The 27,224-nt window shown below is 42.9% G+C and overlaps 1 protein-coding gene across 1 annotated transcript in view; it reads left to right on the top strand.

Annotated features, from left to right (window-relative positions):
• The first annotated feature begins 7,816 nt into the window (after nucleotides 1-7,816).
• LOC124550158 (solute carrier organic anion transporter family member 74D-like) overlaps nucleotides 7,817-27,224 on the top strand; it is a 106,123-nt gene continuing 86,715 nt past the window's right edge. The window contains exons 1-2 of the mRNA XM_047125290.1: nucleotides 7,817-7,909; nucleotides 11,990-12,171. Of these exons, the coding sequence (XP_046981246.1) occupies nucleotides 12,031-12,171 (141 nt within the window). The 5' untranslated portion in view covers nucleotides 7,817-7,909; nucleotides 11,990-12,030. The remainder of the gene's footprint in view (nucleotides 7,910-11,989; nucleotides 12,172-27,224) is intronic.

Here is a 27,224-nt window from a genome sequence, read left to right as displayed (position 1 = left end):
CTCAGTATTTGAAGATGAAACTAGTAGTATAAATGAAATGCCGACTTTGAGATTTTCGTAAATAAAATTGCCACTATGAGCTTTGAAGTTTCTTGCATAAAATTTGTTCATTTCTTTTACTGGTGCTTTTGTCTTTAAATCTTCCAGTATCGCATATGCTTCCAGTACAACATAAATATGGCCGTTACTTAGGTGAATTTCTGTTTTAGTGACATCCAATTTCATAAGGCTGTTTAAAATTGATCTAGGGCTCAAGTACACTTTTTTGACAAAGCTGAAGATAACAGTTTACAACTTCTTTCGAACCACCCCAGACAGTATATAAAATTGTGATGATTATGACTGAAGAAAGGTATTAAAATCGTTGGTTGCAGAGGGCACGTAACTCGTGAAGTGCAATAACGCAGTACTAAACGAGTTCTTAAGACTGTTCAAGATAGAGTCTTTAATATGTGGGTATTAGAAGAATCGTCAGAAACTGCTTTCGTGAAAAATAACTTCAGGTTATCGTCCTGCTCTAGTACCCTATCGATACAAACTTTAAATTACAGCCGTCTCGTATTAGACGCAGAAAGTAAATTATGATCATCAATCCTCAGAAAATCATGAAACTGCTTTGACTATTCTGTTCCCTTTGGCCTCATATGAAAGTATGCAGGTATATTACGACACAAATCTTCTAAATTAGATAGTCTGTGGAAGGCATGTGATGTCGCAAGCTGAATTAAATGATATGAGCGCCTTACAAAGACAGTATGTGACATTTCATTTTTATTAAGGCCTGAACCGAATTGTACGTTTCCATCATAACGTTCATTGTATCCGTTGTGTATATGAAGACGTGAAGAAGTGGTATTTCTTGTTTTGCAGATTCACCTTTTATTGTCTGGAAGATGCCTTTTGCCCTCCCGTCAATTTCATCGATTATATCAAAAAAATTGCATTACACTTTTCTTGTCACACCGTTAAAGAATGTTCTAATGACTGGGTACTGCTTTTCCGCAGCCTGACCTGTTGTCTTATCTGTTGTAAATGAGAGTAATGGTTCTTCATAAAATCAACAATTTCTTGTTTATGGGTCGATCCTGTGATTTGACGTAAAATATTTTTTACTTTTTGCTTTCCTAGATTTACATCTTCTAAACATTTAGACTCTGGAAACAAGTTTCGTATTAGTGCGATGCCACAGAGTCATCAGCTAATGAAATAGGTAGATCCTGTTACGGAAGAAATTCTCATATTTTTAATTCTACTTCTGACACCTTAGTGGCATGAGGCAGATTTTTGGTTAAAATGTTGATTTATTCCCACATTCTGATATAACACCCATCTCTTTGGAGTTTTTGGCACTTTTTTGTGTCTTAATAATTCAGTCATTCCACACACAAGATCACTAGCACAAATTTTACTATAAGCTTTTATTGTCAGATCCGTTCAGCCAAGTCTTAAAATCGGAATGCTCCAACCAAGAAGTTGTAAATTTGTCACCATTTTTTTTTTCTTTATTTACTGTGATCCGAAATCTTGAGACGATGTAGGTGCATGGTCGTCATTTTCTTCAAATTTTAGTTATAACAGCACTCAAACGAATGTTTAATCGAATATTATATTGCTATTGTTTCGCGATGCAGAATTAAAATCAAACTAATTGTTACAATACCCGCACGAGAAGCTGGCCAACTACGCAAAGAAACTGTCACATGCTGAACCACTTCGAGACGACAACTTTTTTGCCCATGGCAGCCAACGTCAACGACCTTACTGTTGTAACATTACTAATAGCATAGTATTACAACAGCTTTATTTTAATTTAATATTCGTTCCTGCAGATGAGTACCACGTTTGAAGATGAGAGTCTGTATAATCCACATTCACGAATCCTTGTTACTTACATGTACTATTTTTCCCATTCTAGATGATTGGAAAGAGACGCGCATGGCTGTGGGTTGTCAGCCTTGAAGATAAACACGAAAACATTTCCCTTGCCGCCTCCCGACATCACGCTGCGGCGTATCGGGTTTTCCTTTATACTTTACACACCCGGAGTAATCGGTCTGCGTTTCGTGCGATTACCGTAGGTATAATACAATTGAAGTCTGATCTCGCCCTTAACAACTGTGACAGTACAATAAATACAATAAGCTAAAATTAGACAGATTACATGCAATAAGAATTTGAGGGAATCCTCTTTAATAAGTCGGTGAGGCCATAAAACATACATCGATTGATACCTGTGATAAATAATAGTGTTACCATTTTAAGTTCAATTTTACCCGAAATTTCCCCAAATCTCTGTCAAAATAAAACAGCCTTAACCACGTTTAATATGAAACGTTTTGTCGCAAAAAAGTGGAAACATTGCAACAAAACCGTTCTGAGGCGCCTTGCCACGGTTCGCTCGGTTCCGCCCGTCGGAGGTTCGAGTCGTGTGTGTGTGTGTGTGTGTGTGTGTGTGTGTGTGTGTGTGTGTGTGTGTGTTGTCCTTGGCGTTAGTTTAAGTTACATTATGTAGTACGTGAGCCTAAGGAGCGATGACATCAGCAGTTTGGTCCCATAGGAACTTACCACAAATTTCCAAAATCATTCTACAATGTCGATATCAACAAACTGGTCTTTCGTTGGGAGAAATGTGTTCGTCGTCACGGTAACTGTGTTGAGAAATAAATGTGTAGACATAAAGAATAACGATGTAGAATGTTAATAACATTTGCAGTCACACTGGACGCGCATTTGGGAGGGCGAAGGTTCAAACCCGCGTCCGCTCGTCCTGATTTAGGTTTTCCGTGATTTCCCTAAATCGCTTCAGGCAAATGTCGGGGATAGTTCCTTTGAAAGGTCACAGCCGACTTCCTTCCCCACCCTCCCTTAATCCGATGGGACCGATGACCTCGCTGTTTGTTCCCCTCCACCAGACCAAACAACCAACCAACATTTGTTTTATTTAAAATGTTTTAAGAGTTTTCAGGTAACAAATTCGGGGGTATTACTTTTCAGCACGCCCTCGAATGTTTTACGACGAGTTTCTATGTTATCCATGTAGTAGAGTATCCTTAAAGTGCCAATTTGTACGTATAACATATACAAATCCAAATCCCACCATTGTCTGTGGGTAAGATTCGAACCGATGGCAGTGTGATCACCGATCACTCAGTTGAGTGATCAAACGCAATGGTACCTAAGAACATTACAGTATAGTCAGATTTATATGGAAGAATTCATTGTTTGAAGGGCAGTATTTGTCGCTGAAAAGATCCACTGTATAACTCGTAAGAGATGTTGCGAACTATCCCGATATGCATAGCCACGTGTACGAACTCCCGATGAGGTTGACTAGTTTCACTGACGTCCTTGTACAGAGTCACACCGTTGGGTACAATATGCGCCAAAATAAAGACAGTGTTGCGGAAGAAGCACGATGGTGTATTGATGATGGAGGACGGTAAGTGGCAAAATGAAAGTGTAGCGTTGTGCCTGTCCACTGACGCCTGACCCGTTGGCGGGTGGCAGAGCAAGCTGCCTCTCGCGCGCGGCAAACGTGAATGGGTCGCGGCGTAACTCCCGCCGTGGCGGCTGATTGGCCGTGTGGAGAGGCGCGAGGAAGAACCCCATCAGCAGCGTTACGAGAACAGAGGCACGCACGTGGACGCAATCAGCCAACTGCGTGCTGTGCTGGCGTGACGCGTTTAGGTGGTGGGGGCAGGGGCTGACTCAACCTATTAAGACTGAGCTAGTGGCTTCTACGTAACTCACTGTATCACTCAGAAATGTTTATTGGGTTACTCAGAATAATAGGGTATTCAATCATAAAGGTGACTCAAGAGGCCAATCGCATGAGGCACGCTACAATGGAGTTCTATGCGATAAGAAGACGTAGAACGTGCAGTATCTCCAGATGAATACGCAGCAAGTGTGGCGGAATGTACTTCTGATGCCATTTATCTAATTGTCCCTTCACGGTTCCATTAGCGTAAGGCGCTTGGGAAGAATGATTGTCGTTAAACCTCTGTATTAACTCTCTTCACTGTTATACAACGACAACCGGTATTCTAATCAAGACTGCAGGAGCAAGCAGTTCATCAAATGTACCCTATCACATCCCACTGGAGTTTGATCCTGTAAACGTGGAATATTCGTAATCCTCAGCACTGTAGGGATCTGTGGTCTAAGTCATTTCATTTGCTGCATATGAAATCCTGTGACGTTGGCGTCATCCATTCAGAAGTTGCTTAAACTTCAGAACGGGTAAATGAACTTCTTAATTTCGTTCTTTAAACTGGAACTGTAAACTCCAGAGTTGGTGCATTTCGTTCGAAATCCGCCGGCAAGACAGTGAGCATTGAGGAGACGTCCCCAACCCCCCCCCCCCCCCCCCCCGCGCCCTCATATCCGCCATAGGAGGCGGACATAGGAGGTACACCGTGGGAATATCACTTCTCATCTTGCTACTACAGCGTAATGAGTTCGAGGAATAAAAATTCATCAGTATTTTGAATTAGTCTTTCTTCCGTAGAATACAAAGACTATATGAAGACGTATCCTCTGTCCTCCTTACGACATTGCATTATTATTCTTTTGTTTACAAAGGAGTACGAATGTATTTTGTTCTTTAACGCTTACCAGAACCAAATGGAGACTTCAGAAGCAGTTCTTAATTTTTGTCATACCCCGCAATAATTTTGAAATTCGATCTTCGAGTTCTGTTTCATCATGTGTCAGATCTCCTACACTCAATGTTGCTACGAGGACTACCCAGAAAGTAACAGTCGATTTTTACGAAAAAATTAACAATATTTATTACATAAGTTTTAAAGTTACACTCTTAAGCTATTTTTCTACTGACTGCTATTCAAATTGAGGCACTTATGATACCATGGCACAAGGTTTTCAGTACAGTCTCCGTAGAAATAAGTCGCCTACGATTGGAACCACTGGTTTATACCGGCATTCAGTTCGGCGTCAGTATCAAAGCGTTGTTTAGCGAGCCATGTCTTCATTTCTGGGAGGAGGTGGTGGTCGCTTAGCGCCAAATTCCATCTGTATGGTGGATAATCAAACACCTCCTATCCAAAACCCCGTAGAAGCTCTCAGATGCAATTGGCCGCGTGTGGACGTACTTTGTCATAAAAAAACAAAACGTTCACGCTATGTTTTCCCTGACACTTGTTTTGTATGGCCCGCCTTAAGTATGTCTGTGTTTCGCAATACCTCTCTGAGTTAATTGTTGTGCCATGATCTTTCTTGCTGACATTATTTGCAAACGTTTCCTTGGTTTCTTGGGAGAATTTGTATCCCTATTCCATCTACTGCCTTTTTGTTTCACAGTTGACATGCTTCACCCAGTTACGCTCGAGCAATAATTTTACTAGCATTCTTCTCGTATGTCAGTGCTGCAGCCAGTCTCCGTTCTTTGTGGTCTTCCGTCAGGATTTTGGGAACCTACTTAGCACAAAAATTGTGGTAACCAAACTTCTCCGTCACAGTTTCATGTACCAAACTCCGTAAAATTTGGTAAAAATGGTTCGAAAGTTCCGTAATCGTGAAGCGACGATTTTCACGAATTTTGATGCTGATTTTCATCGCCAGTTCCTCAGTCACAAGGCTAGGCCTACCAGTGAGGTCCTCGTAGTGAACATTGGTACGGCCTTCTCTAAACTGAATGAACCACTGCATCACTCGTCTTTCACTCATTATTCCTTTTCCGTACACTTCACAAAGATAGCAATAAATTTCAACTGGTCTGTAGTCTTTTGCCAACAAAAACTGTAATCACGGAGCACACTTCGTAAGTGGCGGGATTTTCTAATGAAACACACATTTTAACACTTCAGACGAAAAGTAGCAGAGACACAGACCACACGCTACCACCGCTGGATGCGTACCGAGTGTAGGAAAGTTATGGCACCAAGACGGGGGCTGTACTCCTGTAAACCGCTATGATGGACCGAAAGGTCTGTTACTTTCTGGATAACCTCCGTATTTAAACTTTTCTGTGAGTCCCCTGGCAACATCGGAAAGTCTGTGCAGGATAAGAACAGTGATGCGGCTTCTGTCGCAGCTGATTTTACCTCAGATTTGATTTGCCCTACACAGATTACCTTCTCTACAGCTTCGAGATCTTTCCTCCCGTTGTTCTAGTTTATTTAATTTCCCCGGGATCCGCCATTTCTAGGGAGAATTTTCGTATCTGCCACATGGGAAGACGCCAGATGGGAGACTAGCAAACTCCAAACGGAAACCATAAAACTGAGATATGGAAATACCTGCGACTTCATTAACAATAGTTAAAATTAATTCAATAATTCGTTTCTGTGCGCTGGACGTGTGTGTATTCAACCTAAGGACATAGCACACATCCATGCCCGCGGCAGGATTCGGAACTGCGACCGTAGCGGTCGCGCGGTTCCAGACTGAAGCGCCTACAACCGCTCGGCCATTCCGGCCGGCTGTCCAACTGCAACCTCTTGTCTTGTTGGGCGAGTCTTTATCTTTATCACTTAGGCGCTGGCACTTCACGAAACTCATTCTATAATTTTGGCTATAAACAATGGTAGCACATACTTACAAAATTGTTTCATTCAAAGCCAAAATGGAAAAAGGGAAGAAAAACTGGATTAACTTTTGTTGCACTGGGTTTTCTGTGGTCATGTCGACTGGTAACAAGATTTGTCTATTTCCTTGCAGGGATGAACGCCATTTTAATATAGCTAACATAATGTATTCTCACGGTTGCCACCGTGTATCTACATTATTTCACCCTTTTATTGAATGAGAAACTCGGGCAATCTTATTATCACCTTCAAATAGCAGCATAGAGTGTATGGGTAGCAGACTGTTGAAAGGCATCCTCCCGAAAGATGGTAACTGAATTATTGAATTCGACCTTCCACTAATCATTTTCGAGCCGTATGGGCTAAGTATTGGTTTCGTGCTTCATGCTCTCACTTCATTTCTATGTAACGTAACACTGCAACATTAATTGACTCAGTCCCTTGTACTGTGTCCCTCACTGTATAGGTACCATTCTGGCACTTCGTGCTTGGGAACCGCAAGAAGGTAACAGAGGTCGCCTCCAGCAGGGCCCCGCTGCGGCGCAGTATGAATGTTCCTACCCCATCAACATATACAGCCACTGAACGGCTTAATTCGTTTCTGCATCTGTACAAATACCAGGTGCATAATTTCAGCAATCAGGAAATTAGAAAATAGCCAGACAGTAGCCACCAGGACTTACGAAGTCTCTTCGAGACATTGGCTGGTAGTAAACACGACAGACATCTGTGCCGTTTGTGACGTTTTACAGCGACGATGAGATACGGCAGCTGTGCTGGCATCGACCCAAAAGGAACATCGGAGATAACGTGGTTCTGTGTCTTCAGCACCTCAGGGGCCGCTAGGCCGGTGGCGTCTGTCGACGTAGCTACTCTTTGTCTCACTTGGGTTACTTTTTAATGACGGGGCTCTTCAAAGCATTGCGCATTGCGAAATATCTTGGGATGACGACGGCATAGATTCAGCTGCGCCTATTTCGCGGACTCACGGGCTGATTCCGCAAGAGCGTGACATTTGATATTGAGTCACACATCTAATGTAAAAAAAAGGAGAAACGTTCCTTTTCAGTTCCTCCTTCTCCAACAAGGAAACATCACCAACTTGACCTCATATTTTAAAGAGGAAAAGGCACAACTGCAAGATACCAACTGTATAAATATAGATTGCTACTCACTGTAAAGATGACACGTTGGGTTGCAAGCAGACACAACGAAAAGACTGATATATATTTAGCTTTCTGCCAAAGACTTCTTCAGAAAACGAGACACTCACACGATCTTTCGCACAAGCACGCATACTTCTCACGCACATTACCGCCATCTCTGACATTGGTCTGCAATTCAACGTGTCACCTCCTACGGTGAGTAGCAATCTGTCTTTTTCCTTATGTTGTTGATACTCCAGCCTGTAGTTACACTTGCAAGACATCAGCGACAGAAATCGATCCCAAGCGAAAATTTGGGCCAAAATTTAGCATCTTCTTTACGCGAACAAGAGGTAAGTAATAGGAGTACATAATACACTCCTGGAAATTGAAATAAGAACACCGTGAATTCATTGTCCCAGGAAGGCGAAACTATATTGACACATTCCTGGGGTCAGATACATCACATGATCACACTGACAGAACCACAGGCACATAGACACACGCAACAGAGCATACACAATGTCGGCACTAGTACAGTGTATATCCACCTTTCGCAGCAATGCAGGCTGCTATTCTCTCATGGAGACGATCGTAGAGCTGCTGGATGTAGTCCTGTGGAACGGCTTGCCATGCCATTTCCACCTGGCGCCTCAGTTGGACCAGCGTTCGTGCTGGACGTGCAGACCGCGTGAGACGACGCTTCATCCAGTCCCAAACATGCTCAATGGCGGACAGATCCGGAGATCTTGCTGGCCAGGGTAGTTGACTTACACCTTCTAGAGCACGTTGGGTGGCACTGGATACATGCGGACGTGCATTGTCCTCTTGGAACAGCAAGTTCCCTTGCCGGTCTAGGAATGGTAGAACGATGGGTTCGATGACGGTTTGGATGTACCGTGCACTATTCAGTGTCCCCTCGACGATCACCAGTGGTGTACGGCCAGTGTAGGAGATCGCTCCCCATACCATGATGCCGGGTGTTGGCCCTGTGTGCCTCGGTCGTATGCAGTCCTGATTGTGGCGCTCACCTGCACGGCGCCAAACACGCATACGACCATCATTGGCACCAAGGCAGAAGCGACTCTCATCGCTGAAGACGACACGTCTCCATTCGTCCCTCCATTCACGCCTGTCGCGACACCACTGGAGGCGGGCTGCACGATGTTGGGGCGCGAGCGGAAGACGGCCTAACGGTGTGCGGGACCGTAGCCCAGCTTCATGGAGACGGTTGCGAATGGTCCTCGCCGATACCCCAGGAGCAACAGTGTCCCTAATTTGCTGGGAAGTGGCGGTGCGGTCCCCTACGGCACTGCGTAGGATCCTACGGTCTTGGCGTGCATCCGTGCGTCGCTGCGGTCCGGTCCCAGGTCGACGGGCACGTGCACCTTCCGCCGACCACTGGCGACAACATCGATGTACTGTGGAGACCTCACGCCCCACGTGTTGAGCAATTCGGCGGTACGTCCACCCGGCCTCCCGCATGCCCACTATACGCCCTCGCTCAAAGTCCGTCAACTGCACATACGGTTCATGTCCACGCTGTCGCGGCATGCTACCAGTGTTAAAGACTGCGATGGGGCTTCGTATGCCACGGCAAACTGGCTGACACTGACGGCGGCGGTGCACAAATGCTGCGCAGCTAGCGCCATTCGACGGCCAACACCGCGGTTCCTGGTGTGTCCGCTGTGCCGTGCGTGTGATCATTGCTTGTACAGCCCTCTCGCAGTGCCCGGAGCAAGTATGGTGGGTCTGACACACTGGTGTCAATGTGTTCTTTTTTCCATTTCCAGGAGTGTATATCAACTTCATATACAGTATAAACCTAAGCAACAGTGTCAGCTTTACAATCCAAAGAAAATAACACACGACAGCGATGTTAATAACTATATAGCGCTACGCTACATTTTTAATAACGCACTCATTCTAAATGGTTCAAATGACTCTGAGCACTATGGGACTTAACATCTGAGGTCATCTGTCCCGTAGACTTAGAACTACTTAAAACCACTAACCTAATGACATCACACACATCCATCCCCGAGGTAGGATTCGAACCTGCGACCGTAGCAGCAGCGCGGTTCCGGACTGAAGCGCCTAAATCCGCTCGGCCACAGCGGCCGGCAAGGAATTACAGACTTCGCCCACAATTGAGCAGTAATTTAAATCAATGGGTAAGGTTGAATATTTGTGCCACACTCATATTCCAAACCTGGTCTCCTACTTACTAAGCAGATGCACTGACCAATGCGCCATCCGGACACAGTGGTCATTGCGAATACACGGACTACTCAAGCACGCCTTCTGTCAGACCCAAATTGTCAACCTATCCACACATTACGTATGTACTCGTAATGCCTCTTACCCATTACACTCATTACTTGCAGCATTTCACCGATTCCCGTAAGCGATAGGCTTGCTGTGCAGCTGTAGACAAGAGATCATTGGCAGTCTCGGCATTTATGTATATAGCTCTGTTGCTTCTCCTTCACCGATATTATGAACACAAGCCTTGTACTCACCCCATTATACAGTATTTCGCACTCGACATTATGCAGCAACTGTGGGCGGAGCGAATGACAAGCTACCGGTGTTCGTGAGAAATTAAAACCTGTGATTTCAGGTCACAACGTGCACTATCAGAATTATGGCCTAAATTTTCACACGGGATCGATTGCTGAGGCTGACATCTTGCAAGTGGCCTTTTTTCCCCCACTCCTTAAAATGTGACACCAAATTGGTGATGTTTTCTTGTAAGACATAATACGCCGGTTCTGATTTTGCTAGGGAATGATAAAGGGCCTCATGTTTTCGACGTATCAAGATCAAATACACTACTGGCCCTTAAAATTGCTACACCACGAAGATGACGTGCTACAGAATGCGAAATTTAATCGACAGGAAGAATATGCTGTGATATGCAAATGATTAGCTTTTCAGAGCATTTACACAAGGTTGGCGCCGGTGGCGACACATACAACGTGCTGACATGAGGAAAGTTTCCAACCGATTTCTCATACACAAACAGCAGTTGATCGGCGTTGTCTGGTGAAATGTGGTTGTGATGCCTCGTGTAAGGAGGAGACTTTGATAAAGGTCGGATTGTAGCCTATCGCGATTGCGGTTTATCGTATCGCGACATTGCTGCTCGCGTAGGTCGAGATCCAATGACTGTTAGCAGAACATGGAATCGCTGGGTTCAGGAAAGTAATACGGAACGCCGTGCTGGATCGCAACGGCCTCGTATCACTAGCAGTCGAGATAACAGGCATCTTATCCGCATGGCTGTAACGGATCGTGCAGCCACGTCTCGATCCCTGAGTCAAAAAAGTGGGACGTTTGCACGACAACAACCATCTGCACGAACAGTTCGTCGATGTTTGCAGCAGCATGGACTATCAGCTCGAAGGACATGGCTGCGGTTACCTTTGACGCTGCATCACAAACAGGAGCGCCTGCGATGGTGTACTCAACGACGAACCTGGGTGCACGAATGGCAAAACATTTTTTTCGGATGAATCCAGGTTGTGTTTACAGCATCATGATGGTGGCATCCGTGTTTGGCGACATCGCGGTTGGAAGCGTGTATTCGTCATCGCCATACTGGCTTATCACCCGGCGTGATGGTATGGGGTGCCACTGGTTACACGTCTCGGTCACCTCTTGTTCGCACTGACGGCACTTTTAACAGTGGAAGTTTTATTTCAGATGTGTTACGACCCGTGGCTCTACCCTTCATTCGATCCCTGCGAAACCCTACATTTCAGCAGGATAATGCACGACCACATGTTGCAGATCCTTTACAAGCTTTCTGGATACAGAAATTGTTCGATTGCTGCCCTGGCCAGCACATTCTCCAGATCTCTCACCAATTGAAAACGTCTGGTCAATGGTGGCCGAGCAACTGGGTCGTCACAATACGCCAGTCACTACTCTTGATGAACTGTGGTATCGTGTTGAAGCTGCATCGGCAGCTGTACCTGTACACGCCATCCAAGCTCTGTTTGATTCGATGCCCAGACGTATAAAGGTGGTTGTTCTGGGTAGTGATTTCTCAGGATCTATGCACCGAAATTGCGTGAAAATGTAATCACATGTCAGTTCTAGTACAATATATTTGCCCAATGAATACCCGTTTATCATCTGCATTTCTTCTTGGTGTAGCAATTTTAATGGCCAGTAGTGTACTAACACTTGCCACTTGTCATTATCTCGTGTCTAAAAAGAAACCTTGGACTAAGTAATAAACTCTTCAGTCACGAGCCCTAAGAGTGTGTAAAGAATCTGTGTGTTTAGGGAAGTCCGACCATAAGCAGCGTCGGCAGCTGCTGGTGAGGATGACGCAGTTGGAAATGGTGGCTTCGCGGGGGATTCCCCAGAACGGCTGCGTGCGCAGCCTGCTGCGCGAAGAGGCGGCCAACCTGACCACAGATGACGCCCCGGAGGAGAAGGCGCTGCTGCCGCAAGCCGACGTCAGGGTAAGCTCGCACTCGTTTTCTTTTGCTTTGGTGATAAGTTATTTACGAGAGCCGATTTTACGTCTCAAAGTGTGCAGTACTGTTGTTGTTGTTATGGTCTTCAGTTCTGAGACTGGTTTGATGCAGCTCTCCATGCTACTCTATACTGTGCAAGCTTCTTCATCTCCCAGTACCTACTGCAACCTAAATCCTTCTGAATCTGCTTAGTGTATTCATCTCTTGGTCTCCCTCTACGATTTTTCCCCTCCACGCTGCCCTCCAATACGAAATTGGTGATCCCTTGATGCCTCAGAACATGTCCTACCAACCGATCCCTTCTTCTGGTCAAGCTGTGCCACAAACTTCTCTTCTCCCCAGTCCTATTCAATACTTCCTCATTAGTTATGTGATCTACCCATCTAATCTTCAGCATTCTTCTGTAGCACCACATTTCGAAAGCTTCTATTCTCTTCTTGTCCAAACTATTTATCGTCCATGTTTCACTTGCATACATGGCTACACTCCATACAAATACTTTCAGAAACGACTTCCTGACACTTAAATCTATACTCGATGTTAACAAATTTCTCTTCTTCAGAAACGATTTCCTTGCCATTGCCCGTCTGCATTTTATATCCTCTCTACTTCGACCATCATCAGTTATTTTGCTCCCCAAATAGCAAAACTCCTTTACTACTTTAAGTGTCTCATTTCCTAATCTAATTCCCTCAGCATCACCCGACTTAATTCGACTACATTCCATTATCCTCGTTTTGCTTACTATCTTGTGCAGTACTATCGAAGGAAATTCTCAAAATAAGCACTTTCTGAAATAAACAATTATCGAAATATAAGCTCTCGGCCTACAAGGCCCTTGTCGAAAACAGATGACACACACACACACAAATGCAACTCACACAAACAGGACTGCAACCTCTGGCAGCTGAAGCCACAATGAAGGCCTTATTGGCCGAAAGCTTTGTTGTGCCTATCTGCGACCAAGCATCTCCAATATATGGTGAGTAGCTACTTTCCTTTCAAAATATTGTTACTTTCCATCCTGGATTTTCCACTGTTTGATAACCAATTATCGGTTTTTAATTTCTGTTATTTACAGCAATAAACGTAGACATCGAACAAAGGTTGAACAATTTCGCATTATATGTTGAAGCAAACGTAGAATCAAAATATCAGCATAAATAGGTAACTAAAAAAGAACTTAGTCCGTCCACTGTTCGCTGCCTTGCTCGAAAAGTATTGAGGGGTTGAGAACTACAAAAAAGTTCTCTAGTATTCTCCCAGCGTTTCTAATTTTTTATATTTCTGTTCAAAAACCATGTTGCAATCGAGGATCGTACCACTTACTGGTATTGTGAATGGTCAGTGCTAAAGCGTAAAACTGAGACTGCAGAACGGTTTTTTTCGCGTTAAATTGTCTATTTTTAAGGGCTACAAGCAGATAAAGGCACATTTTGGAAACACAGGCAGCTACTTTATGTTTTTATTAAGCTATGAATGAGTTGTTCAGTTTTTCATTTGTCACTGTTCTCATAAATCCGTTTCTCTTTCATTATATCACAAAAGTGAGAGATTAATACTACGTTTTTGTATAAAATTTTTGGCGTTGTTTCTGTTTAATTATTTCAACTGAAGAAGTAGTTTTTAATGAAATATATATTTTTTACTTTTTAATGGGAATTTAATTACAATTGACTTTTTACTGACTAAACCAAAAATGCTTTTTCAAAAAAGTAAACTGAATAATTAGACAGTAAGCAAAATATACCATTTATTAAGAACAATTACAAGGCATTAGTTAAAATTTCAATAATGAAATAATCCATTGACCAACATTTACTGCCGAATCTGTTCATAAACACTTGTGTCGATATATAAGTACATTCCTTTCATCTGAAACGATGTCATTCAAAGGCAGTAGTAATCCTTCAGAAGCCACAGAACTACCTACCAAGCCAAAAAAATTGTGTTTAGAAGCTGTTATCAGGAGAAATAAAAGTAGCTGTTATAACCGTAGCCAAACAAAAATCGAAAAATATTGGTTATACTAGTATCGATTTTAATCGGTTGGTTTTTTCCATCCCCACTTCATTGCTCTTCGTTGTCAAAAAGAATATGCATCAATATTATAGGCTTCAAGGAAAAAGTGCGTACATTTATTAAAAAAACGCCATTTCACAGATATATTGGCCACCCTATGGTAGCATACAATACAGTTACTCTTACGAAGAGCTTATGTTTGGGGCAAATCTGTGGGAATGAAAAATTTTGAAACATCCAGCACTACTCTAGTTCCAAACTGCCTGAAGGAGAAATTTGGAAAGCGAATTAAAGCTCAGGGGGGAAATCTTAGGATTTACACTGACGTAATAGTGTTACAGACGGCAAACGACTTTCGAGAGCACTTTAACGGAATGGACAGCGTCTAGAAAAGACGTTGTAAGATGAACATCAACAAAAATAAAACAATGGTAACGGTACATACTCGAATTGAATCAGGCAATGCTGATATAAATCAGTTGGGATATGGGGCACTGAAAGTAGTTGTGTTTCCGTATTTGCACTGCAGAATAACTGACGATAGCCGAAGTAGAGGGTATATAAAATGCAGACTGGCAATTGCTAGAAAGGTGTATCTGGAAATGTAAAATTTATTAGCATGGAATATGAATTTTAAAAAAATGGTTCAAATGGTTCTGAGCACTGTGGGACTTAACATCTGAGGTCATCAGTCCCCTAGAACATGAATTTAAGTGTTACGAAGTCTTTTCTTAAGGTATTGGAGTGGAACGTAACCTAGCACGGAAGTGAAACGCGGGCAGTGACCAGTTCAGAGGCTTTTGAGATGTATTGGTACAGAAGAATGCTGAAAATTAGGTGGGTGAGCCGAGTAACTGATGAAGAACCATTGAATCGAACTGGGTGAAAAAGAAATTCGCAATCTCACTAAAAGACAGGATCAGTTTATAGTGCATACCTAAGGCATCAAGGAATTGCAGTGTGGTAATGGAAAGTGGGGGGGGGGGGGGGGGGGGGGAGGACGTGTAAAATTTGTGGAGGGTGACCAGGGCTTAAATACAGTGAACAGGTTCAAATGTATACACATTGCAATAGTTACGTGGAGATAAATAGGCTTGCACAGCATAGATTAGCGTGGATAGATGTATCAAACTGAAAACCACAACAACTGTAAGATACATTGCAGTTTACTCATTGTTATTTGATTTTAATCTCCTAAGTATTGCCGTCTTCTATCCCCATTAATTCCGTAGGCGACAACTATTACATCAATTTTTAAGAGAGGGCGGAATATTGTAGTCTAACACTCAGCTGACAACCTAGAGATTAAAAACGGAACACTGGCTCAACTTGGACAAGAACGAGGAAAGGGATCGGCTGTCTTTTTCAAAGTATCTGTCTCTCAATCTGACTTAAGAAAAACACATACAACGATAGTATGAGTGACCGGAGAGGATACGAACCCTTCTCCTCTCAAATGCGAGTCCAGGGCCATTAACCAATGCGCCATCTCGCTTAGTCATTTCGTTTTATGTTTCGAAGCGAATTTCTGCTTCTAAAAGTTGCAAAGACAAAGTGGCCTATTTACTTTGTAGTAGGTAATGAATTATAGTACTATATTGAAGATTTGTGCACCATTTAATATTGGTGCAACACTTTTCAAATGTGTCCTTTTCCAATGAGATAAATATACTTTAGTAAAATCTCCACTCAAGAAAGTAGAAAAAGAGTTTGCCAATAATGGGAGTTCGTAGTAATTGTCATACGTATTCTCAGAGAGAGATGGCGCAAGGCATTATACTCGTATACGGAAGACTGCTGGTTCGAATTCCCTTTCAGCCATCCACATTTTGGTTTTCCGTAATTTACCTAATCACTTATGGCGAATGCCAGCAAGTTTTTTTGAAAGGACCGATTAGTTTCGTTCCTCATCGTTTCCACTTTATTGTGCTCCGACTTTCTGACCTCGTAGAATTTTTTCATACACTTCCTCTATTATGGGTTCTCTATATTATATTTATCCAACCGGGTTTCGTGAGATATTGTCTTGCAAAGATTTCTGTTTAAGTTCTCTGAGGACCTCTCTTACACAAATAAGTTATATTGACGTATTACGATCCTATTAGTACTCCTCTGAATTTGTTTTTCGCTATCTTGCCTACTTGCCGATTCCAAACGATAGAGCCGATCTAAGTGTCTGAAGTAGACACTAAACGTACGTACGATTGTACGAGTAATGCCGTCAGTCAGTACTGTTACTCTTGAAATGAATCTTAAGGTCAGGGCCTTTGAATCATTCTGGCCTGTTACTCTTCGTCGACTAGCCACTAATGACATGGATGCAGTTAGCGTTTGCCGGCTAAATACTCCACTGACGTATACAGAGCGTCATGGATGATGCGAACTTTGTCTGCTTGAGCTTCTACGACAGACAAGTTGGGTACTGTGAGGTCCACATCTCAACTCGTGGTGGTATCATGTACTGTGTCGTTAGTATGACATCGGTCCTAGACAGCGCCCTCAGTCGCGAACGACGTCAGCAGATGGTGAGTCTAATTGAAGTATAACACTAAAGCGATCGAAATGGTGTGGTGATTCACACACAGGTACTGCCAGAATGGGTTCTAACATTTAGAATGTGGATGAGCTTCCGATTAATTTGCTTCAGACTCTAAGTAATTGTACGCTAAAAAGTCCCCATTTGCAAATGGGGAATACTTAATCGTTTTAGTTACGTTAAGTAAGCTGAAAACTAGTCTTCGGATAACAGTATGACATATATTTCAGAAATCCGTTACTGAATTAAGCAAAACTAAACTAAAATTTTGTTTTCAATATGTTGTTATTGTCGTTGTGGCCGTCAGTCCGCTGGTTTGATGTATCTCTGCACGTTAGTCTATCCTATCTTCAATTCCGTATAACTATTGCTACCCACATCCGTATGTCCTGCTAACTGCATCCACCCCTTGATCTCCCTTTGCAATTTTTACCTCCCAACACTTCTCACTATTGCCAAATCGACGATTCCTTGATAGCATAGAATGTGTCCTACCGACTGATTCCTTCTGTTAAAGAAGTTCTACAAACTACTTTTCTCCCAAATTCGAGTCAACTAGATCTGCCCATCGAATCATCAGCATTCTTCTGCAACCTCACATTTCAAAACCTCGTAGTCTCTTCTACTCTCAACTGCTTACTGTCCACGTTTCACTGACGTACAGGGCTACACTCCAGACAAATACATTCAGAGAAGACTTCCAAACACTTCGATTTATGTTCGATGCCAATAAATTCCTCTTTTGTAGATATTATTTCCCCGCCATAGCCAGTTTGCATTTGATAACCTCTCTACTTCGACCACCGTGAAGTATTTTGCTGCCCAAATAGCAAAACTCACGCGCCAGGTACATATTCGGTAATCTGCGTCCGCGAGCCCGACTTACTCCACCATCAGCAATGGAGGTAAAGCATTGACAATGCCAGCAACTCGTACTGGCGAAATATCGAAAAAATCATGAAACAAACGTCGGCCGAAGAACCCGAGACAGAAGCCAACGGCCAATTTGTCAACAAGTGGCCACGAAAGCCTTAACAATTTAGTTTCTCTTTCATATCCTTGGACTGCTATAACTACAGTCTGATTTCTGTATAGATTGTAGATAAGTTTTCGATTTCTACATTTTCTCTCTGTTAACTTCAGAAATCAAACAGTGTGTTCCGTTAAAATTTCTAAATCTACGAATACTATAAATTTAAGTCTTCCTTTCTTCACTCTAACTTGTAAGGTACTTCGTAAGGTCAATATTGCCTCGCATGTTCCCTGGAACCGAAGCTATCTTCCCTTTGATCGGCTTGAATCAGTTTTTCACTTTTATGTAAGTAATTTGTGTCAATAGTTTACCCTCATGACTTATTAAATTGATAGTGCGGAGTGCGCTGAGATTTACAACTATTTTTTTTTTTTTTTTTTGGAATTGAGTTTATAACATTCTTCCTGAAGTATGGGGATATTTCTTTTGTCTCACATATCTTGCACAACTGGTGGGATAATTTCGACATACAGTCCAGAATCATGACATGTATCTCTGATTTCGAGTATGGTCGTATACAAACAGTATAAATACATTTGTAATTTAAGTCTAGGAAAGACGTACCTAATATTGTTCCTGAATGGCCTGTACTTTCTGAAATCAATCAGGCACCTGGTTTGCTATTAATTTAAGATGCTGACATGGTACTGCATGAAATTCAAAAGAGTTGTATTTTATAGGAGAAGTGAAAAACGTTTGTGAACGTATTAGACAGGAGTTTAATTTGTATAAACTCTTTGCGCAATGAACAAAACTCATGTGAGCTAATTACTCTCACGTAAAATGAATTAAGCAAGTCCACTGTGTTAACTATAAGAAGATGAATAAAAAATTTAACGAACAAGTTTTGCTGCAACGGCGAAATTGAATCACGGTAGTCTGTGTGTAATACGTTGTATTTTTCATCCAAAACTTCAAAAATGATAGATCTTTCAATTTAGGTTCGCTAGCAGATGTTCTGGCCTTGAGAGATTGAAGAGGTTTCATATCAAAGATGTTGTCAAAGGAATAACTATGTAATGTTGATTCTTCTGTCTAAGAGAATTTAAAGCGTACTATTATGAAGGGAAAATCATTTTTTGACATCGCGACCCAAGAGTGGGTGTTGGTAGTTGTTTTATTTACGTATGGTCACTTGCATTTGCCACATCCTTGTAATCTTAAGGCTCCATCGCGACAACACTGAATATCTGTACATGCTTTCTTAGATTCATATCTGTCTTCTAGAAATTTCAGATTTCGGATCATTACTGGTAAAAGGTGTATTAGCCCGAAAACAAATGCTTGATATTTCCACGTTTGTTTCCTAACCTCACCATATAGTTTACGTCAGTTGAGTCCTTTTAGGCGTAGGACACTTGCAGAAGATGCTCTCTTGAGGAGCCCAGCCACGACGACTGTTACCTCATACGACTATAAGAATGATATAAAAATTAAAAGTAATGAAGTTGCTCTTGGTAGCATAGTTTTGTCTATGCCAAAGCCTTCACATTTTCCATTAATACTATATTTGGAGTGCTTAAGTTATTCCCTCAAGCGACTTGCCGGCTTCGCCATCTGCTGCCAAGAGTCCTTGCTATGTTATCCGCCAAAAAAATTAAGTTTCATTTCGTGACTTGCTTGGTTACTGAAGCATCAGTTGTTTCATAAAAGTGTAAAATCCCCACAAAATTAATGAATCTCTTTCCCAGCGTTGAGCTTCGGAAATAAGATCGGATTCTTACTCACTCTTGCCAATGAACTTCTGTAGGAAGCTATTACCTTTTCCGTTATTGTAATGAAATTATAAATGTGTATCCTACGCATGGATGACAGTCACGTGTGTGTGTGTGTGTGTGTGTGTGTGTGTGTGTGTGTGTGTGTGTGTGTGTGCAGAATCGTGTCGAGTTTTTATTGTTATGGTCGTTTCTGAGAGACAAAAGAGCGATCTGATAAAATCCTGTGCCAGCACAAAGGCTACAACACTAACATCAGTGGAGTCGCCGCCGTTAATGTCTTCATCCCGTCCGACAGACGGATGAGAAAGCCGACGGTTTAATTATGGGGCTGTCGGTATGGACAATGCGTGACCTAATTATTTGTCTGATTGACTGGTCGTGTTGTCTAACAGGTTGGTCATGCACCGTTGCTTCAAAGCTCGTGCACACAATACATAACTGTTTCTCAAACCCTTACTTAATAGGCAGACACGTTAAAGAAAAAAATAAAGAAACATAATAACCAAAAATTTAAAAAATGGGTAAAATAGTTGTATAAAATTCTATAGGATAATGATGCAGACTGAATCAAATAATTTAAAACTAAAGCCAATGGATGTTTCTGACAAAATTTCCGTATACAGTGCCTGAAAACAAATCGCAACACAAAAAAATGATTAATGTAGAACAATTATATTTCGGAAATACTGTTATCTAGGTAACGTACTTAACTGATTCATGCTGCAATATCGCAGGTTAATGTAAGCGTGAGGTAAACCATTGCAAATGTGAAATCCTGGTACGTTAATAAAAAGTGTAACCGCCAGAATCTGGAATGCCAGCGTGCAAGCGTCCACGCATTGTATTCTAACCGTGCTGGATGTCAGTTTGTACGATGGAGTTGCAGGCCTGTTTCACTTGGTCAATACAGGGACGGTTAATGCCGTTTGTGTATGAAGCTGTAGCAGCCGTCCGATGATGTCCCATATGTGAGCGACTGGAGACATATCTGGTGATCGAGCAGGCCAAGGCAGCATGTCTACACTCTGTAGAGCATGTTGGGTTACAAAAGCGGTGTATGGGCGAGTTTTATCCTGGTATGATGCTCATGAGTGGCAGAGGATGAAACACCAGACTGACCTACAGATCTGTAGACATGCAGTCCGGGTGCGTGGGATAACCACTAGAGTGTTTCTGCTATCATACGAAATCGCGTCCTCGTGCATAATTCCTATTTTTTTAACCCTTTACTCACCTGGTCAGAGATCCTGTTCTTCCTGCCACACTACTTTACTAATCGCACTACATCTGACCTCAATCTATCCATGTACCTTTTTAAATTCTTTAACCTCCCTACCCGATTAATGGATCTACATTCCACGCACCGATCCATAAAATGCGAGTTTCGTTTTTCCTGATGTCGATATCTTCCTGAATAGAATGAGATTTTCACTCTGCAGCGGAGTGTGCGCTGATATAAAACTTACTGGCAGATTAAAACTGTGTGCCAGGCCGAGACTCGAACTCGGGACCTTTGCCTTTCGCGGGCAAGTGCTCTGGTAGAGCACTTGCCCGCGAAAGGCATATCAGCGCTCACTCCGCTGCAGAGTGAAAATCTCATTCTGGAAACATCCCCCAGGCTGTGGCTAAGCCATGTCTCCGCAATATCCTTTCTTTCAGGAGTGCTAGTTCTGCAAGGTTCGCAGGGGAGCTTCTGTAAAGTTTGGAAGGTAGGAGACGAGGTACTGGCAGAAGTAAAGCTGTGAGGAACGGGGCGTGAGTCGTGCTTGGGTAGCTCATGGTAGAGCACTTGCCCGCGAAAGGCAAAGGTCCCGAGTTCGAGTCTCGGCCTGACACACAGTTTTAATCTGCCAGGAAGTTTCATATCAACGCACACACCGCTGCAGAGTGAAAATCTCATTCTGGAAACATCCCCCAGGCTGTGGCTAAGCCATGTCTCCGCAATATCCTTTCTTTCAGGAGTGCTAGTTCTGCAAGGTTCGCAGGAGAGCTTCTGTAAAGTCTGGAAGGTAGGAGACGAGGTGCTGGCAGAAGTAAAGCTGTGAGGACGGGGCGTGAGTCGTGCTTGGGTGGCTCATGGTAGAGCACTTGCCCGCGAAAGGCAAAGGTCCCGAGTTCGAGTCTCAGCCTGGGACACAGTTTTAATCTGCCAGGAAGTTTCTTTCTGAATAGTTCCCGCCTGGAGATCCGTACGGGGGACTATTATAACTAAATAATATTTTACCCAGTACGAGATCACTATCATTTGACCACACAGAAGATTTGCATACCCTTGAGCAAAATAATGGCTGTAGTCTCCCCTTCCTTTACGTCGTTCGCAGTACAAGCACAGAAAGACCATGTCGACTAACATTACAACATCAGATCAGTCATCCATACTGTTGTTCCTGCAACTACTGAAAAGATTGTGTCCCTCTTCAGGAATCATACGCTTGTGTGTACTCCCCACAGATGCCCCTCTGTCGTCATTGCACTTTCGGGTCATATACCTGTATCATTGACGCATGAGGTCAACTAACCCCGGCAAGGGGGACTATACATTTATACGAGTAAATTAAAATCCCGTGCAGCGTTTGTGTCTCTGTATGTAAAGGTTAATCTCAGGAACTTCTGTAGGTCTTTTGTTGCAGTTTTCACTAACAGATAGACGAATTCACGAGAAAGATTTGTGTATGTAATTTATTACCGCTGCACCAGGCAAGTCGCCCAGCTGCAGTTTCTTAGTGCTACCTGTGTCTAATTCGCGGTGACCGCTACAGTAGATTCTAATTGCACGTAGTACAAATTATCACACTGTGCACTGCAGCTACTCGTCTCATAAAGATACCGTACGTATCGGTACCCAAAATTCGCAGGGATCTACATCCACACTCCAAAAGTCACAATACGGTGTGTGGAGGAGGGTACTTTGTGCACCACTGTCACTTACCCCCTTTCCTGTTCCGGTCACGAATGGCTCGTGAGAAGAACGAATGTTGGCAAGCTTCCATGTGAACTCGAATATCTCTAATTTTATCTTCTTTGTCTTTTTGTGAGGTACAGGTAGGAGGAAGAAATATGTTGGTGGACTCCTCTAGGAAGAACTTTAAGAGTAAATCACATCGTGATGCAGAGCGCCTCTCTTCAGGATGTGACACTGGAATTCGCTGGGTTTTTTCATGACATTTCCATACCTAATAAAAGAACCTATAACGAAACGCATTACTCTTCTTTGAATCTTCTCTCCTTTACCTATTAACCTTACGTGGTACGGATTTCAGACAGACGAGAGATACTCAGGTATTGCTCGAACGAGGATTTTGTAAGCTGCGTCATTTAGGGTGGAGTAAGTCATAAGACACCCATATCCATCTCGACTGTACCTCATTTTTTCTCAACAATGTCTGCGTTACGAGATACTTAGCATTAGCAAAAAACCCTCATGTCTTTAAAGTAGAAATATTTTGACACATTTCCGTAGCTAGTGAATGGTATACCTACTTTCTGTCAAGGGCTGGAAATTGGTAGGAAAAGAACGGCGGCATAAGCTCTGCCGGAGATCTTGCATCGTTTGCTTCTAAGGGATGACCAGACATCCCATGTGACCCTATTCCATCCATTCTAAGCTTTCCTCACATTGGCACACATGTTTCTGAAGCACTCGTACTCGACCATCTTTGTGTACCAACATGAGCGAAAACTTTTTTTCCAGACGACGTGTGCCCATTCTTCTAACGGCGAATAGCGGCATTCTTGAACCCATGACAACCCCTATAACCAGTGAATTATAATTAGCACGAGTATTCGTACAGAAAGTTATTCCCTGAACCCCAGAGCGATAGCTGAACAGGTGTTGTTGACATAACCCTAAGTAGGAAATGAACTGATGAACAGTTCCTCGCTCATCGTTGTTATGATTCGAGATGGACGATAACGATTCCTCTAGTCGACAAGCTATTCACGTTGGTAATAGAGGTTGGTAGTAATCAATTACCCAGAACCGAAGTACTAAAGGCAAGATTTCAGTTGACGAAAAGGAAAAGAGAATAAATGGAATATGGTGACAAAAGAGTGGTAGAATTTATTGACTTAAACCGAACTATTCACAATCTTTTGCACGTTGATGACAGTAGTTTTATTGTATCACGTGAGAGTAAACTGAAGCATGGCCAAAATAAAGTAGGTACTTACGCTTGGTAGGTGTCACGTAATACCTGTCAGGATTTCGGATGTTTATCGTCCGGATACCAGGTGTTTCACTGACACTGAGATATCAAGCAGCCTACAGCGATGACTGCTCCGCAGGGATCCTAAAAATTATGCAGTTACTCATGTGTAACTTCTCTCTCTAGGTCTCTTAAAAGATGAACATCACAATAATATGTGTGATAATTTACGTGAGCATTCTGCGCCACTTCCATTCGCTGTCGTGTAGCTGAGGCGGATACAAAGTTGATGGTCTTCGCGGCGTGCGCTTTCTGAGAGTCGATTAGCGCCACTTGCCAGAAGTGCTTCAAGTGGTGACCTTTCCACGAGGTACATGACCTACGCGATACCACCGGCTAACGACGGATGATCGTACGGATGCCTCTAATGACCAATTAGCAAAAGATCGCAGACCAGCGGCATCCTGTGGAGTGCTGACCAGGAACATCTATTTCCGCTGCTAGACTGTACCAATAGGTACTATGTTCACAAGAATTTCCCTGCATTCCTCTGTATAAAATGTGCGCCTAGCCTGTCCACAGAATCTTTAACAGCCAATTTTCGTTATTTTCCATTTACAGAAAAAGACTGTTTACAAACCCTGTGTGTGTGTCGCGAAATGAATTGGGTTTGCTTTCTCCAAATTTTAAATTTTTTAATTCTGTCTTTAGAGTTACCGCCCTACTATTTCTGAAGACAAAGAAGTATTTGGTAAATAGTGTACTTTGCTGATTTCTTTTTTTATCTCATCGAAAGTGGAAAAAAGATTTCGTGAAGAGTTTTTGTTCGGTGCGTGGCAACAAGTAGATCAGATATCTGGATCTTCCTGAAGGAGGAAAGAAGCGATTAAAGCAACGCCAGCCGGCCGGAGTGGCCGAGCGGTTCTAGGCGCTACAGTCTGGAACCGCGCGACCGCTACGGTCGCAGGTTCCAATCCTGCCTCGGCCATGGATGTGTGTGATGTCCTTAGGTTAGTTAGGTTTAAGAAGTTCTAAGTTCTATGGGACTGATGACCTCAGAAGTTAAGTTTCATAGTGCTCAGAGCCATTTGAATCGTTTTGAAAGCAACGCCAAAGGTGGTGCTGAAACGCAATGCTTTCGTTCTCTGGGCAAGTAGAAGAACCTATGAGGAGATACGGAGAAACGCAGAAAAAACTAACCTTTAATGGCAATAACTGAAGAGCGTCACAGCAGTTATATCGGAAATTTCTTACTTCACTCGTCTTGGTGGGAAACTGTGAGAGTAAAAGGAATGCTATTATCATAATTCGTAGAGGGCGTCAGAAGATACAATTCATATCAGCAAACAGCAACACGATTAGTCGGGGAACGTTAAAACACAATGCTGCCTGCCAGTTGTAGGGACAAGGAGAAGGAGAAGAAGAAGAAGGCCTTTTGAGGGTGATCCAAAGTCGTACTCATAAAGACTTACACAGAATGCAACTTAGTTTCGGAACTTCAGATTCATAGCATCCCTCGTGTGCAGAAAGCTTACGCTTGCGCTTGCGTCTCCGTCACGTGTTCTCATGTACAACTCCAAAAGATGTTCTTCGTATCCTACTTGTTTTGAGCACAAACAGCCTTTCTCTTCAAATTCCTCCAAGAAATTTCTTGATGAACAACAAGGCATCTGTTGCTTTGAAGCGTTAATACTACGGACGCAACTATTGGTGAACAAATGTCCACATGCGCACTGTGAATCTTGATAATATCTCGTAGGGACGTCTCGGTGTAACACAACTTTCAACTTCGTAGCGCAAGTTAAATGCAAGAAATCCAGTTTCATTACGCACTGCAATATAGTTTCATGAGTGACAGATCAATGTCAGCAGTCGCACGCTGCATGACGAATAAAGCCAAAATATATAGGATAGCCAGAAAATCTGAGAAATTGTGTGTTGGAAGGTAGGCTGTACTCAGAATAATTGTTAAGAAAAAATTCGATACGTTATGCCGTTCCTGAGTTAAATAGCATTGAAGTTACCTAACCAGGCCACTGCGCGAACAAATTCAAGCGGCCCGCCAGAGATTGTGTCGACAAATGTGTTCTTCTTTTGGTATTCTAAAACCCTTCAAGAGAGAGATACAAAAACTGGACGTAGGATCGAACCCGACTAAAAGGCTGAGCAATCTCGTGCACTATTATCTACGATTCTACGGTACGAGAACAGCTGGCGCTAACTGTATCTGGCGGGGCGCCTGAATTCGCACGCGCAACGGCCTGATTGACTGACTACAGTGCTAATAAACTCGGAAACGAGACAACACTTCGATCTTTTTTCTTAACATTGACTTCTCAGCACAACCAACCCTGCAACACCATTAGAAGCTTCTCAGATTGTTGCTGACCACCCCGTATATTTAAACAGCAACAGACAAAAGTCCTGTGACCTCAGAGGATCAGCTGCTGGTAAGAAATAAAACTCGTATGGCAGCATCTTCCCTTATTATATTAGTCACGTAGCGTACTTATGTTGAATAAGCTTCGGGCTACTAAAGTAACAACTTTACACAATCTTTTTCACAAGGAAGAAGCCAAAATAACGAGTATTATAGGATTACACGCTTCGCCCTTCACTGTTCTCTTACACATTATTGATCCTCCACAGTATTCACTTTTCGTAACGTTTCTCACGTTGATGGAATCATATTTTACAAAAGTCCAAAGTTACGCCACGTTGTGTCTCCTGTGATTTTTATTCACCATTTCTGTACCCAGAAATCGAAGGCTGCTGGTATTTCTCTGTGCGAAGGGGAGCACTGTTATGATGGAGGCGCCAATTGTTGATCGCCACAACGCAGACCGTTGTCTTTCACAGTGCCTCAGGCAATCTCTTTAGTATTTGAAAGTGTTAACACTGGTAAAATATGCAACCTAGGAAGACAAATTCATAGTTTCTGCACCATTCAGGTTGAAAATGAAAATCGATATCGTTTTACATTGTTTCTCGCCTACTTTACTTTGTTTGATAGAGCGAGGAGCATTGCTCCATAGTGTCAGTTGTTGCTTCGTTTCTGGGTAAAACTCATGGCACCATCACGTATCCGGCAACCATTACTGTTGAAACGCGCATTCGAAGCCGATGTCGGTAACGTACGCCTGTGGTGTAGTGCACGACTCGCAGGTAGCCATTCCGATTCCTGAAGCAGGAAGGAATTTTCACCATCAGTATTTTGCCGCCAAAGGGAGAAGAGGTGATGGTGTAAACATCCTGATTACTATATTTTACGCCAATGTTCTGAACTAAATTCGAAGCCCCTCCGCAGTGTCACACGAAGTGAAGGTATATGACACTATGGTGATCAATCCGTTGGATTGGGACGTTGATCCCAGTGGTCCCCCCTGCTGCTACTGGAGAGCAGTAGGCTATGTATCAGCACCAGGTACAACACATTCCCTTCTTTCATCATTCAGCACAAATACTACACTATACACCCAAAAGATGTAGACTGCTCTCAAAGGCAACACGGTGAGCGGAGGAAGCGGAAATTCATGCCATCAGCGGCTGACCGGCCGTGACTCGGTAGCTGTGTTAGAAATTTG

The sequence above is a fragment of the Schistocerca americana genome, chromosome 1 (genome assembly GCF_021461395.2).
Source record: "Schistocerca americana isolate TAMUIC-IGC-003095 chromosome 1, iqSchAmer2.1, whole genome shotgun sequence".
NCBI classification, from domain to species: Eukaryota; Metazoa; Arthropoda; class Insecta; order Orthoptera; family Acrididae; genus Schistocerca; species Schistocerca americana.
Note: the sequence above shows the minus strand (reverse complement) of the source record. Positions and strands in the feature narration are given on the sequence as shown.